Consider the following 15,641-nt stretch of genomic DNA (forward strand, 5'->3'; position numbering starts at 1 on the left):
TTCTTCCTCCTCTGTCCGTGGCGCCGAAGATTTTGCCTTTTTCAGCTGGACGGATTTTTTCGGATCGAGTGTCTCTTTAGGCTGGACGTCTTTATGTTTTGAAGCCTTCTTTGGCTCAACTGGCTTTTTTGCCTCGACGCCTTTTTTCGGTTCGACGGCCTTTTTTGGGTCGGCGACCTGTCTCGGCTCGACGGCCTTCTTCGGCTCGGTGACCTTCTTTGGTTCGACGGCCTTTTTCGCCTCGACGGCCTTCTTTGGCTCAAAGGCCTTCTTTGGCTCGACGTTTTTTTTTTTTTGGGGCTCGGCGACCGGTCTTGGCTCGACAGCCTTCTTCGGCTCGGTGACCTTCTTCGCCTCGACGGCCTTATTTGGCTCGAAGGCCTTCTTTGGCTAGACTGCTTTTTTTTTTGGGCTCGAAGGCCTTCTTGGGCTCGAAGGCCTTCTTGGGCTCGGAGGCCTTCTTTGGCTCGACGCTCTTCTTTGGCTCGACGCTCTTCTTTGGCTCGACGCCCTTCTTTGGCTCGACGCCCATCTTTGGCTCGAGGCCCTTCTTTGGCTCGAGGCCCTTCTTTGGCTCGACGCCCTTCTTTGGCTCGACGCCCCTCTTTGGCTCGACGCCCTTCTTTGGCTCGACGCCCTTCTTTGGCTCGACGCCCTTCTTCGGCTTGACGGCAGTGTTCGGATCAACGACCTTACTGGGGTCGACGACCTTTTTGGGTTGACTGGCTTTGCTATATCCCGGGGTACCGGAAGGCTTGGGTGTGGTCTTCGGAGCCGAGCCGGAAGGCGGGGCTTTTGAAGCGGTGTTTCGGTCGCGGCTAAGGCTTTTAGGCGATGCTTTGACCGGAGCCTTGTGTGGAGGTGGAGGCGGGGTAGGGGCTTTGGACTCACGGTTTGCCCCGGTGTGATCTGGTCATCGGAGTCCGACTGGTCCTCCACTGTGACTATTTCGAGATCTTCAGAGCCCTCTGCCTCTGGGCGTTCATGTTCGTCGTCGAAAATGTTTTCCGGTTCTGGTGCCTGCCGCTGCATTTCTAGTCGAGCAGCTCTTCGGTTCCGGATAGTCTCTTTGGACTGGAACAGAGCACAAGCTGGACAGTGTTTTTCGTTGTGCTCCGGAGATAGGCACCTGTTGCATACTCTATGTTTGTCGCTGTGTGGAAATGGGGAGGAGTCACCTATCTCGTGATACTTCGAAGACTCTTTCAATAATAATAATAATAATAATAATCCACATTTGTAAAGCGCACAATCACCCGTAAGGGTCTCTAGGCGCTGGGGGCCGTCGGGAAGATTAAGCGAGCTATTGCCCAGAGTCACATTGTGCTGGGCTAACCTGCCGCCGGAGCCGGGGATCGAACCCTGATGCCCCGATTCCAGCGTCAGTCGCCCTGGCCGCGGCGCCACACCTCTCCCTCTACAACAAGGTGCAAACATCCGGACCCAACACTAGGCGGCGATCTATGCTAAGACATGAATTTAGCAGCCCACATGCCTCGAACAGATGTATTATCTTACTAACAATGGCATGCAGACTTTAGAACAGAGAATGTTATGGCAAGCAGCAACGGATCTAAGTGCATATGTCAATTTCTACAAGAAGGATAACCCAAAGAAATGACAAGCTGCGCACCTTCTTGTAGATGTGAAAGACGGTTGAACAGAAAATAGAAAAAGTCTCCAAAAAACAAAAGCTGTCAATTGGTTGCAAAGCTCAGGAGGGATATAAAAAGGAGGCTCCTCAATCAGACTTAAATTTCACCAGGTAAACTGCACAGAGAGGAATACTGCTTTTAAACAGGAAGAGTTACATCTGTGTGCCTGACAAAAAGGGAATGATGTCAAAGGCACTCCGTTATATAATTTTGAAGAAACCCACCCTTAACATTTCCTGCTTGATCTCACAACCAGAGCTTCTATTTAGTGATAAAAGAACGCCTGTATGGAGACTAGCGGAGAATGCACTGCCATTCGGAGCGGTTACCAGAGGATACCATGTGCGGATCCAAGGACTCAACAATGTCTCTCAACCTGAACTGAAACTGCATAGTAATTACCGACAAATTAACAATGGACTCCACCCCCACTACGAGAAAATGCTACTCAATGGTAAAATATAACCTGATGCTGCCATATATCACAGCGCTAAAAGACATCAGTTTGAGGTTGTTTGCCATCAGCTATATCTTTAGCCATTTTTTTTAGCCGAGACATGGCTAGCATCAAATTTAATTTGTGGTGTACAAATGCAGTAGTGGAAAACCTCTTTAATTTGAAAATATTGCAAATAAACTGAAAGTGAAAATAGTCACTTTAAAAGTCCGGTGCTAGTTAAAGGACGAACATCTTCTGAGCCATGGCTAAAACAGTTCTTGTAGAAAAAGGTTTAATTTCAACAAACTATTGTACAATGTGGTGGGAAGAAATAGTCCAAGCAGATCCAGGAAGCTTTTCAGTTCACACTCTCTAAAAACACAGGATTTCCTCATTGCTCCTAAATGTGCAGCTTACTTGCCAAATAACTCTTCATGTGCAACGTTTCTAGTTGTGTCTACATCGTGGTCTTTCAGGTAGGAGCTTTCCATACTGGCAAAAGTCTACAAGGAATCTGCAGGCTTCTTCAATGTGGCTCCATATGGAAAAAATTAAGTGAATTTCATTTCCAGATTAAGAAAAAAGAAAATAAGTTACTGCAATAATGTTCTAAGGTTCAATTCACATCCGTTCCGCACTGCTGCCAGAGAAGTCCGTCTGTAGGGGAGTGATATTTTGGTCAAAGGAGGCATACTCCGAAGTCCCAGTGCTGGTGATTTTCAGCTGCTGAGCAGCATGGGTGAGCTGGAAGGCAGCATCAGGGTGGGCAGTTTCAGGCAGGAGCGTGCACTCTCTTTCCAGCATATCGGCCACACCTTTCAAAAGGTCCAGAAACCCGAACGCTAGGGCCGCCTTCCGCATGCGATTCAGTTCCTGCAGAGAAAGAGCAAGATGGGAGCAACTGTTAGCATGTGCATCAGATGTACCAAAATGCAGTCGAGTCAACCATGACGTTAACTACCCTGATGTAAAATCACAGAACTCCTAACTCAAACCCAATCTCTTGTTCAAATGATGGTGGCTTCGAAGTCACCTCAACACTATTGGGAGTTCTAAATGGGGAGTCACTTATGGCTTCAGCATCATTCCACCCACTTACATTCTTAATCTACTAAGCTATTCCCAGTTTTGGTTTTTGGAGGATATCCCTCCCTCGCTCCCTCCCATATTGATAGCAATTACTTAATGACCACTCAACTATGTGCCATCTTGCTAATCTCCACCCAAAAACACTGACGTCCCACTACATGCATTCTTCTTTATCAATGGAACAGATGAGGAGGCTGTGCTCGAAAACTCATTTACCCAATTCAGAAACCTGTGGTGGGTGGGTGTCAGGGAAGATACAGGTGCCAAGTCTGATCCTCAGCATTTATGGCACGGCACAATATGAACCAGAAGTATGGCAAGGATACTAGGCCTTTGTTGTGAATACCATTCAAACATTCGAAAGAACAAGAGTCATCTTTGTGATAGACCACATGGGAAAAGAGCTTACTGGTTCTGTGCACATACTACCAGAGGTGGCTGCTCCGATTTTGGGGTGGTGGGAAATGTGAACCGAGGGGGGGTGATGCTTGCTTATGCCCAGGGTGCCTGGGGCTTTTCTCCAATCCGGCTGTTGCAACATGAGTGTGCATGTCTGTTTGGCCAACACTCCTCCCTGTAGCCTCAGCTGGCAGTGATGAAAATAAAATAATAATAAAGTGGATATATTATCATTTTATTTTTCAGTGGGGCGGTGCTCCTCTGACATAACTGAGGAGCCACCGCTGCGTACTACCATATGCCAACACGCAGAAGCGTGCACTACTGTGAATATGAGAGCATGAGAGCAGTCCCATATTTATTTATTTACGGTATTTTTCTGTAGTGCTTCTTCACCGTGTGATTTTGGAGAGCAACTATTTTGGTTGATCACTGCAATCTTCTCATACACATCTGGTTGACTAAGAGCAGAAGTATAGACCCCCTCACACACACATACATACACACCACATACTTTCCCTTAACTAACTATGGTTATTACAGTTATGCAATGTATACCGTTCAACAAATTATGTATCCGAGATTTTGTTTATCATCTAGCCTTGGGACATTTATTGTGAGATGCAAGTGACTCACCACACATATTACACTTTCTTATGTATTCGAACCAAACTTCCACCCAAGGATGGTAGGCACATTCATATGTGCATCATTCTCGTATTCCCCTTCACTCCATTCATCGCATAAGCACAGCAACATGATAAAATCAAGCCACTACTCATCACGCACTATGCCAAACTCTGTGAAGCAGTGGGCTATCTGTGCATCATTGTGCTTTGGTGGTCCAATAGAGGTATGAAGAAATATATATATATATATATATAAGTACAATACAGTCCGCTGTTTCATACAGCATCATTAAATAGAGCAGTCGCTTACTTTCAATCCAGACATTTTTGTTAACCTACCAATCTTAACAAAGCATGGCCAGCCAGCTTGAAGGATATGCCAGACAGTTTTACTGACAAAACCATATGGGTATGAATTCTTTTCAGAACTCAAGATAATCTGTGCATTCCATCTGCTGAGGGTGCGAGTTTACATCTTGCCATGTGTCAAGAGCAACAGGAAGGAAGGACACCACCAAGAATGGGATGCAAGGGGCTGGTATCTTTGACTCCAAGGAAAAGTAGGCGAAAGAAGAAAAAGCACCATGTACCAAAGTGAGTGAACTTTAGCACCAGTTGCAGCCACTGACTACATCACCCAATGGCAGACCAAATATGTACAAACTGACGAGACACCTGAGAGAGAGAAGCGGGAGCTGCATGAGGGTCTCTTCAGTTATGGGATCAGTTAGAAGCTGCCAACACTTGAATACATTCACACCACTCTTGCATACCATCATCATACTTCTGTGCAGTCTACATGCCACATAAATGATAGCTAACAGGCAGTGCAGCCAGAGACTAAAGGTGGATAAGCACTTTCTTCAGCAAAGCAGTCCAGAACATTCCCCATAGGAGGCATAATTGTGGGGACCGTGCAGCTATCTCTGGCCGCCACTGGGAAACTGAGGCGGGATGAAAGGAGATGCAAATCAATCTTGTTAAGCTACAGGGCCAGTGTGTAGGCAGTGATGATAGAAATGTAATGTATAGGGCATCTGCGAAGTTGTCACACGAGGAAGCAGACAAGAATACATGGCCGCAGCCTACAGTAGGGTAAGAGGAGGAAACCTGGCCAGGTCCGAGCCAAACAAATACTAGTGTAAGGACCAAGAGTGTAGTCAAGAGCAGAAGTCATGCATGGTCTGTGAATATGCAGCAACTGGGCTCAAATGGTCAAAATATGTTGCTGGGACATGCAGGGGCTGCTATCAACTGGCCATCAAGTAATATGTTTTAGGTTGATCACATTCCTGCCAAACGTTATTCAACCTCCCTGGTCCTGCACAGTAGAGGAGTGTCGGTTTCATGGCGGAGAGCAGAGAAAATTGAATATTGTTCGGGGAACGGTGGGCAGCAACCGATGGGGAAGAGGCATCATGGAACTCTACAAGCTTATAATAACATAACTACTAGGCTATCAACAACTATCGCCTATTAACAAATCCTGCTTCCTGTCTCTAGGATGGTTATTAGCTCCACCTGGAGCCACGACCAATGGACAAGTATGGCCAAGTAATGAACTACTTGTGATTTCTACCCTGGGCCTGGGGTATACATAACTGCCAGCCAATATTCTTACATTTTCTATTCTCTACACTGAGAAGTAAAGAACGTGTGAAAATGCGCTTTACTGACCACCGTCCCAACTAAAATGTCAAAAACCAACAGCTGAACAGAAGCAGGGCTCTGTCGAGCCCCATTGGATTTAGGAGCATTGGATGTCTTGCAATCTGCGTTTTGAAGAGCTACACCGGGAAGGGCCCAAGAGAGTTTTCAGTCAAATTTCTGCCCCAACAAAGATGCGGTTAATTCGGAATTATTTTTCAGTGAACTAAAAAAAAAAAACATTGCCCTACATGAAGTGCTTCGCGGCCTACATAAACTCACCAAGCATTAGAACATTAGTGCCAACCAGGACTAGCCTGACAGTCACTGAAACTACAAAGCTTCAGGGAGGATCCGGGACCATCAATGGCACAGTGGATATCTTATCAAGTCAACCTTTCAATAAAAAGTAATTGCAGGGGAGCAGCAAAGAGAATATACTGCACTAACATTCTTGTAGATTTCTCGGCCTCCTATAATACAAAGAGCTTGATCCACCCACATGGGCAGTTACTAACAGATGTACACATCCAGTAAGCAAACACAGAATTCCACAAAGGGTGGTACACACAGAAAGCATTAGGTGTTCAATAACCAGATGTATTACAATTCACAGAGAATTGAGCCTTCTCTTGATATGTGACCTATCCAGAGAATCTACATATTTATAGATCATAGTTGCCACAAGAAGGTCCATAGCAGCCTTCTTCTCACCCAGTCACACAAGGAAACTCTCCCTGAGTTCTGTGAGTTTGACAGACCCATGCTCTTCCAGAAGACGTCACAGGGTACTGCCTTCCCCAACTACCAGAACCTGTAACTTGACTGTGGAACTGGTCAGCTTTGTTCTTCATATGACCTTTATCAAGATCAAAATAATCTCCAAATATTTCTATGGTTTTGGGTCATTGTCGGCTAGCATTTCTGCACAAATTAAAATTACGCTTCCAATACAGGAGTATCAAGATGGGATTGGTCATGTGATAGCATTGCAAGTAGTTCAGTCATTGAGATGGCCATAAACGTTGAGAGTGGTCTCTGAAAGTAATCTGTAATACCTGAACACTGCCACAACAAACTATGGGGCCCTACCTCAGACTGCCGGAACACTTCAGCAACCACTCCAATTACATACCTTGTAGAAAGTCTGAGTCTTCTCTGGAAGTTTTCTTGCATTTCTTAAAATTTTCTGAACGTCTGTCTGCAGGAGGAAGAAAGGCCAGGTGATAATACTGAAACATGCTTTTTTTTAGAGAGTTGGAGCAGGATAACTGGGACAGGTGCGTGCCAATCAACAAAACTGTATGGTTGTATTTCTATGGCCTACAATTACAACCTAGTCCAGCTTTTGCCGGTAGCAATATTTAGTTACAACTATTGCTACATTCAACAGCACTCTCACTTTGACATTGAAGGGATGCTAGGAGAAGATGAAACTGACAGAATTTGAGGCTGTCACCTGCAGGTGAGGAGCCAGAAATTACTTTCCAAAAGGTAATTATGCTTCTCTGCTATCTTAGGCATTAGCAAGCATTAGTGCCAATGACATAGCCTGAGCAGGAGTTAACAAATGGGCGATATAAGTTCAGCCTCCTGAAGGGAAATTAAGTCAGTGCACTTTGTAAAATTACTGGATCTTATATTTTTCTGTGCACATCACTGGGCCAAGAAACATTACACTAGTCTAATAATCAAGCATCTATAATGAGAGATCCTGTGCCTTCACCTCAATCTCACCCTGGCTGCCTGGACTTGACAGCTGCATGGTAGGTAAATATATTGCTCATGTAGAGGTGCACCAACAAGGAGAGGCTGACTTTGACCTATGAAGATCATGGGAAGTGCTTACCTGTAGGCCGCTTGGCTTGATCCAAACTGTCACATTCTGAGCATAACTTCGCTTGGCATTGGGCTGCAGTGGAAAGGGACTCTTGTTGTCATCATCCCCATAAGGATTCTCTTTGGCATCTGGAAGAGCAGAAATGAATGCAATTAAAGAACTTGACCATTGTCCTTTACTACAGTCAAAAGAAACTCTTGCATCAATGTACAAGAAACGTGCTTACTGCTGAAAGGAATTGACAGTCCGATTTACTGGGACTCTTGCACTTGTGTCCGAGGACTAGAAAATGACGGATTAACACAAATTATTTTACAGGTCTTCTAATCCTACATGGTTTTTTCAATGAAAGCTTACTTAGTAAGGACGTGTTTAGTAAAGTATCATTTAAATAATTAATGTTATTATATATCTGGGTGTTCTACAGATTCTTACCTGAATCTAAAGTTAATGATTCACTGCATTGGTGAAATACTAGCACGGCGAGGAAACTTATCTGGGTGAGTGAAAGCTTTATATGGCGAGACCATTATTGTGATCCCGCTTGACACAAATTGACATGGTCCTTTCTTTTTCGATATGTAGGTGGGATACTGACCTTATTTAAGCATGGCTGTGCTCACTATTTGATCCTTAAAAATATCAACAGGTATGGAGCAACTAGCCATCCCACGACTACTATTGCATAGGGTTATAAGATATTACACATGACTTTCCTTAGGGGTGCCATCTCAAATTATCGTGCCCTCGCGTGGTGCACTTTTCTTTTACTTTGATTTGTAACAGATTTTTGTATAGGCTATATCAGATATAATGATCGCTCTCAAACATTGTCCAAATGCCTAAAGACGCAGTATCACTGGTTAAGGACAGCTTCATGAAGCAGTGTCACATGTTAAGAACAGTTTTATGATCTCATTCTAAACCTTTACTTCACTAAAATCTCTGTCTCTGTCCGCAGCAATACAATCAATAATGAAATGCTACTGAAAGTTCTAGAACACAGAACACCAATTCTGTTGCACTGATGCTCACATGTACTAAGGTATGTATAAGTAATAAGCACGCATGTGATAACAACAACTTCACAGTAGCTGGTGGTGGAATGTAGTTGCCTAAATATGTGTGGCATATATCGGGAATGCTATCCCTGCTAATCTTTATTAATTATTGTAACCTTGGGGGCGTGGCTAGCGACCAGCCAAGATGGCCGTAGCTTAGAAGAGCTCTATGACCAGGAGAGTTTCCCCACGATATCCGCATACTAATCCTGCCCAAAAACGGCGAAACAACAGTGATTCTGCAACCGGAGCGCCTCCGCTACCAGTAGAACCTACCCTCGTCGCGGTGCTCCGAACCTGGGCGGAGAGCTGCCGGCATGGAAGACGCGGCCTGTACGGACGGTCAGAGCCGGGGACTACAGGTGAGCCAAGACCCAGTGCCTTGGGCGGCAGAAGAGACGCTGATCCTCGGCGGCGGTGAGAGACACCGGAAACTGCGCCGGAACCCTAGGGGGCGCCTGGCAGGCGTTGGAGGGCCAGTTGGCGGTCCGGAGGAGGCGCGAGAGGCCCCGACAGTGAGGGAGAGTCGGAGCGGGCGCGCTGGGGTAGCGAAACGGCCGCGGTGCGGCAAAGACGGACAGCGAAAGCCCACGCATCGCCCGGCCGCAACCGGCGACCCCCCCCCCCCCCCCCGCCCCGGCTTGCAGTGAAGGGAGCCTGACTCCGGGTCTGTAGCCGATACGTGACACCAGCGGGCGGCCCAGGAGACACTACGACCCAGGCCTGGTCGCGATTGCCGGCAGACCCCACAGGAGGGACAGACCACGTGTAAGACAGTAGGTGTACGCGATTCCCCGGGAGCCCACAGCAGGGGGAAGCAGAAGCGGAGCAGGCCCAGATAAAAAGGTACCGAGCGAGATAGAGTGCTCGGCCCGGGACGACACGGAAGAGGGGGGACAAACATGGAAGCCAGGTTGAACGCCGCTGCTCCACGACCCACGCAGGCCAATTGATAGTGCGTCACAACAAGCGAACATGAGTGGCAGGGGACCTAGGGTGCATCAGGCTCCCCGGCTAGAAACATATGCCTACACCAAAGACAGTGCAGGCTCGGCGAAGGGGGACGCACAGCAACCCTCCACCCACGCGTCAGACAGCCCCGGTGCCATGGGGGAGATCACCCTAAAAGATGTAATGGCGACACTGCAATCGATGCAATCCTCCATGGGCACAATCTCAACGGACATTGCTCTCATGCGCGCAGACCTGGCCAAAGTATCGGACCGCCTGGGTACAGTGGAGAAAACGACGGCGGGACTAACGGCGGAAACGGCGGACCTGCAACTCAAAGTACGCAAACTGGAGCAAGACAACAGCATTCTAAAGACTAAGCTGGATGAGCAGGAAGGCAGGTCCGGGCGCAATAACGTGCGCCTGGTTGGCGTACCGGAGACGGCCGGGGGTCCTGCCCTTGACCTCTTTATAGAAGATCTGATCCAAAACCAGCTTCAACCACGAGGGTTATCTAATTTCTTCTCGGTGGAAAGGGCCCACCGCGTGCCAGGAGGCAAACCTCGCCCAGGAAATCCTCCACGTCCAATTTTGGCGCACATTTTTTACTATCGTGACCGTGATGCCATATTGCAGGCCGTCCGGATAGCCCCGCCGATCAAGATCGAGAATTCAGAGGTCACCTTTTACCCGGACTACACGGCCGCGGTGGCGGTGGCGCAACAAGGAAGGAGTTTCACGGAGGTGAAGAAGGAGCTCCGGGCGAAAGAAATCAAATACTCCATGATTTTTCAAGCGAGGCTACGAGTGGACTCCGAAGGGAAGACATGGTTCTTTGAGTCCCCAGGAGAAGCAAGAGAATGGCTGGAGGGCTGGCGACCAGCGCGTAGCCACAGGAATCGAGGTAACGGCCGCAACGGTCCGGATGACGAGAGGAACCGCACGGAGGAAGGCCTATGAGGGCGCACATTAAAATTGAGCTCATCACAGACGACGGCCTGGAAGTTTCAAACGAGATTCCGGTGGTGCTGCCCGGCTCTACATCTGTAGTTCGTACAGGAACTATGCTGGGGGAGGTGGGGGGAATGCCGAAAGTGGAGGACTACCACAACATACGGCAGATACTGCCGGACCGAATTTAAGGATGGCAGAAGGTAGGAACTATTGAACCTAAGTAGCGCAATTGGGACGAATTCCTAGAGGGGGACCCCGCAAAAGTCACCGAGGACTTACCCCTAAATGTTTTACAGGTTACAGGGGACTGTAAGCGCTCTGCTCAGTTGGGGAGGTGGATGGTTGTTGGTCCGCCGGGCAGGGAGGCAGGGTAGGGGGTGGGCAGTACTAGGTACTGTTAAGTTGATGTGGGTTTGTTTGAAGGTTGAAGTTACACAGTCTCTCCTCAAAATGACATTTATGCTGACATGGACACTGGGAGTACGCACATGGGAATGGTTACTGACAGCCCCAGGCTGAAGTACTCTAGCCCATAAACGTAATGCCAGGTAGCGAAATAGTGGGACCTAGCTCCCAGACGTCTCACATACTCGCCCTGCCCCCCCCTCCCCGACAGTCATCTCATTGAATGTGAATGGGTTGGGTAACGAAATTAAACGGGGTCTGGTACTACAATACCTAAAAAGGAAGGCCCCCACGGTGGTACTCCTGCAGGAAACACATTTGACAAGAACGGCCTTGTAAGGCGCTTAACTGATGGGGGTTCAAAATGGCCGCGCATGCAGAATTCACCTCCGGATCCCGGGGGGTAGGCATCTTAATTCATAAAAGCTCCCCACTAATAATCACTAAAACCTGGACAGATGACCAGGGACGGTTCACAGCACTCACTTGTCAATGGGAGGTGCGAGTGTATAATATGGTATCAGTATATATCCCCCTGATGCTCCACCAAACAGCCCTTCACGATGTCGGGAGGCTCCTACTGGACCTACCTGAGGGAGACTTATTCATGGGAGGGGATTTCAATGCAGTCTGTGACGCGGCCATCGACCGTAACCCACCGAGAGGGGACAATAGATCCAATCAGGTCCTTAGCCATCCCGTGCCCTGCGCTCCACATGTGCAGGGCTAGTGAAAGTCCCCAAAGTAAGAAAGGCTCGGATGGGGGGCAGGTCCTTCCGGTATCTGGCAGCCAAAGGCTGGAACGGTCTGCCGTCGGAGCTGCGCCAGGAACCATCCGAATCCAGATTCCGGGGGAAACTTAAAACCCATCTCTTTATCCGCTAGACTTGCACTGCTTCTGGCCACTTGATTCTGTCACTTCCACTTGTCACAGCGCGGGGACACCCGGTGCGCGTAACCAGGCGCTCTACAAATCTCCCTATTATTATTATTATTATTAGGGAGTTTCTTGATGCCATGGGCCTCACTGACATGTGGAGACTCAAACACCCCACTGAGCAGCAATTCACCTTTAACTCAGGGGCGCAGCACAGTCTCTCCCATATAGATTATATCCTGGCGCTGGCGGTAGCCCCCGAGAAGGTCACGGCAATTGAGCACTTAGCGAGAGGGATTTCGGATCATTCCCCGATACAACTTACCTACACTAAACAACTCCCCAAAAGACGGAGAATCTACCCACTCTACCCTGGCTACCTACAGAACCGTAAAATTGCGAAGGCCCTGGTGACTGACACTGACTGTTATTTTGCCGAGAACATATCGACAGCGAACTCTCCAACCACGCTCTGGGAGGCGTACAAATCAGTAATCCAGGGGCAGGCCATCTCGATTATTACCCATCACAAACGGGAACACAGACAAACCATCGAGTCCTTAGAAGCGACAGCGCTGCTGGCGGAACGGGATCACGCCGTGGATCCCAGCGAGGCCAAAGCACAGACCCTGGCGTTAGCAGATCTGGAATTCAGAGCCTACGCCGAGGACATGGCAAAGTCTAAACACACAAGTACCATGCATAGGGTATATGAACTAGGTGACAAGACGGGCAAAATGCTCGCATGGCTGGAAAAAAAGGAGAGGGCGGACAGGTGGATAGCCCGACTGACACTGGATGACGGCACTCGGACGACAGATCCCAAATTGATTGTGGAAGAATTAGCAACTTACTATGAGCAAGTATATACCCCACGAATAGAGGTGACGGAAGAGGAATGCGTGCAGTTTTTGGATGGCATACCACTGACCACATTATCACATGAGGACAGGGAAACACTTGAAGCTGACTTATCGGCGGAGGAGGTGGGAAAGGCACTGGGGGCGCTTCACACTGGCAAAGCAATAGGGCCCAATGGTCTACCGATAGAAATATATAAAAAAGTAGCAAGTAAAGTTACCCCCCATTTGCTCAAAATGTACACCGATAGCCTCACACAGGGAACGTTACCCAGAGACCAAAGGTTGGCAACCATAGTGACGATACACAAACCGGGCAAACCCCCGGAACAACCCTCATCCTATCGACCAATTTCCCTCATAAATACTGAAGCAAAGATCTTGGCAAAAACGCTGGCACTCCGACTGCATCTGACGACACTGATCCACCCTGATCAATCAGGCTTTATGCCTGGGCGTAACACCTCCCTAAATCTACGGCGGCTCAATGGTGTGCTGGCCCGTACTTACTTGCTCCAAGACGATGCGTCCATCCTTTCATTAGACGCAACGATGGCGTTCGACCTAGTGGAATGGCCATTCTTAATTGCAGTACTTCGAAAGATGGGTATTGGCCCCAAATTCTGCGGGTGGATTAGACTGCTATACACAGCACTCTTGGCCCATGTGGTGACAAATAGTCATATATCGAGGGAGATTACACTGGGAAGAGGGACGCGACAGGGCTGCCCGCTTTCCCCAATCCTATTTGCATTAATATTGGAACCATTAGCGACGTGGATACGCACAACACCATTGCTCAGAGGAATAGTATGGGAGGCGGACTGGGAAGATCGAATCTCCCTGTACGCGGACGTACTGATTTATCGGACGTCCCCGGCAGAGTCACTGAGGGCCCTCTTAGATATTTTCGTAGCGTTTGGCGGGAAGTCAGGATGTACCATCAACTGGTCGAAATCGCTGCGCTACATACTGCGTGGCTCGGCACCACCGCTTCCCCCGGACTGTCCCCTGCAAATAGTGACTAGAGGATTCCAATCCTTAGGTATCTATGCCACCCCCCAAGAGAGTGTCTTCACGGAGGACAATCTGATGAAGCCCATACAGAGGCTGAAATCGGATGTTTCACACTGGCGGTCTCTCCCGCTGACATTGCTGGGAAGGGCGGCGCTTTTTAAAATGCTAGCACTTCCTATGTTCTTATACGCTCTTCATAATACCCCCTTTCCGATTCCTCTCTCATTTTAAGGCAATTGATGCCGAAATCTCCTCCTTATTATGGGACGGGAAACCTGCCCGGATAGCGCACTCTAAATTAATACGTAGTTGGTACGACGGGGGGATAGCCCTACCGAGTGTTAAGTTATATTACTGGGCCGCACAACTAACCATCATCAATCAATGGCTCCACGCCCCATATGACGACCCAGCATACAGATTAGATAGACACGTGCTACCGGGAGACCACCTTATGAAAGCCCTTTACACAAACAAGAGACGACAGGCCCTGACAGGCCCTACGGCCCCCACAATTAAAATCTGGCACGCGTCACAGAAAGCTTTAGGATGCCGCGCTTTACAAATGCCGTGATTGATTCGATTGATTGATTGATTGAAGGGGCATCTTGGAAAACACTAAAGGGTTCAAACAATGGGACCTAATAGGTATCACAAGCATAGGAGATCTATTGGTAAGAGGGGAGATGATTACATTCACAGCTCTCCGAGAAAAATATGGACTGGCAGACTCGGAGCTTTACCGATATATCCAAATCAGACACGCACTCCGGGGCGCTATCCCCCGGGCACTAAGCTAGCAGACGCATCGCCTCTTGAGGATAGACTCCTCACAGACCATTTGACCAAAAAAGCCATATCTCAGACATATCGGAAATTGATCAATAATCTCCCGGACCCGACGGTAGTACTACGCAGCAAATGGGAGGTGGAACTAGGTGACATAGAGGACTCCGATTGGATGGACGCATTGGCCTCGGCCAGGGAGGCGGCAATTCCATCCCGCTTAAAACTAATACAGCTCAAAGTGCTTCACCAGGTATATTACCCTCGTACCATGATACACACACTTGGGCATGCACTAGACTCACTTTGCTTGAGGGGATGCGGGCAGGTCGGAACATACTTCCATATAATATGGGAATGCCCCAAGATACAATCCTACTGGGAGCAGGTGGTAACCGAGCTCTCAGAGGTGGGAGGGGCGGAGATCCAGGCAGACCCTAAGTGCTGCCTCTTGAATATATGCCAACCAACGGACCTTAATGTGGGGTTGAAAACATGGGCAACGCTAGGAATGGCATTGGCGAAGCGTAATATAGCCAGGAACTGGGGATCCGGGGTGCTACCCACGCAGTCGCAATGGGAACATGATATGGACACAGCTATGGTAGCTGAAAAAGCAGTTTACACCCACCGGGGATGCCACAAGAAATGGTCGAGAATATCAGGGAAGTGGAATGAATCACGAGGGAACATTTGTGAACCACCGAGCGTGACACCGACCCCTGAAAGTAGCTCTTGATCTGCAGTGGGACCACTGTTAAGTCAATAACAGGGAGAGGAGTGGGTGGGTAGGGAGGGAGGAGAGGGAGGGAAGATTACTACCGAATTGGGACTTGGAAAGTTATGAATAACCTTGCTATGTATGTAGTGTCCGAGGACTAAATGCAAATATTGTAACTGTTGGAAGACTGTAGTTAATGGATCTATGTCTGTTCCTGACGATGTACTGAAAATAAAAAATAAAAATAAAAAAATATATATATAATGTGATCAGGGGCTTCAGGGCCCGAAATGCGTCATGGCGGATGGAGT

The 15,641-nt window shown here is 48.2% G+C and overlaps 1 protein-coding gene across 3 annotated transcripts in view; it reads right to left on the reverse strand.

Annotated features, from left to right (window-relative positions):
- Positions 1-2,252: 2,252 nt before the first annotated feature.
- INTS14 (integrator complex subunit 14) overlaps positions 2,253-15,641 on the reverse strand; it is a 171,308-nt gene continuing 157,919 nt past the window's right edge. For all 3 annotated transcript variants that reach the window (XM_078683016.1, XM_078683017.1, XM_078683018.1), the window contains exons 10-12: positions 7,708-7,826; positions 6,994-7,059; positions 2,253-2,967 (exon numbers count right to left, since the gene is read on the reverse strand). In XM_078683016.1, coding sequence (XP_078539142.1) covers positions 2,716-2,967; positions 6,994-7,059; positions 7,708-7,826 — 437 coding nt within the window. In that variant the 3' untranslated portion in view covers positions 2,253-2,715. The remainder of the gene's footprint in view (positions 2,968-6,993; positions 7,060-7,707; positions 7,827-15,641) is intronic.

Source organism: Lissotriton helveticus, chromosome 3_1, assembly GCF_964261635.1.
Source record: "Lissotriton helveticus chromosome 3_1, aLisHel1.1, whole genome shotgun sequence".
Classification (NCBI taxonomy): domain Eukaryota; kingdom Metazoa; phylum Chordata; class Amphibia; order Caudata; family Salamandridae; genus Lissotriton; species Lissotriton helveticus.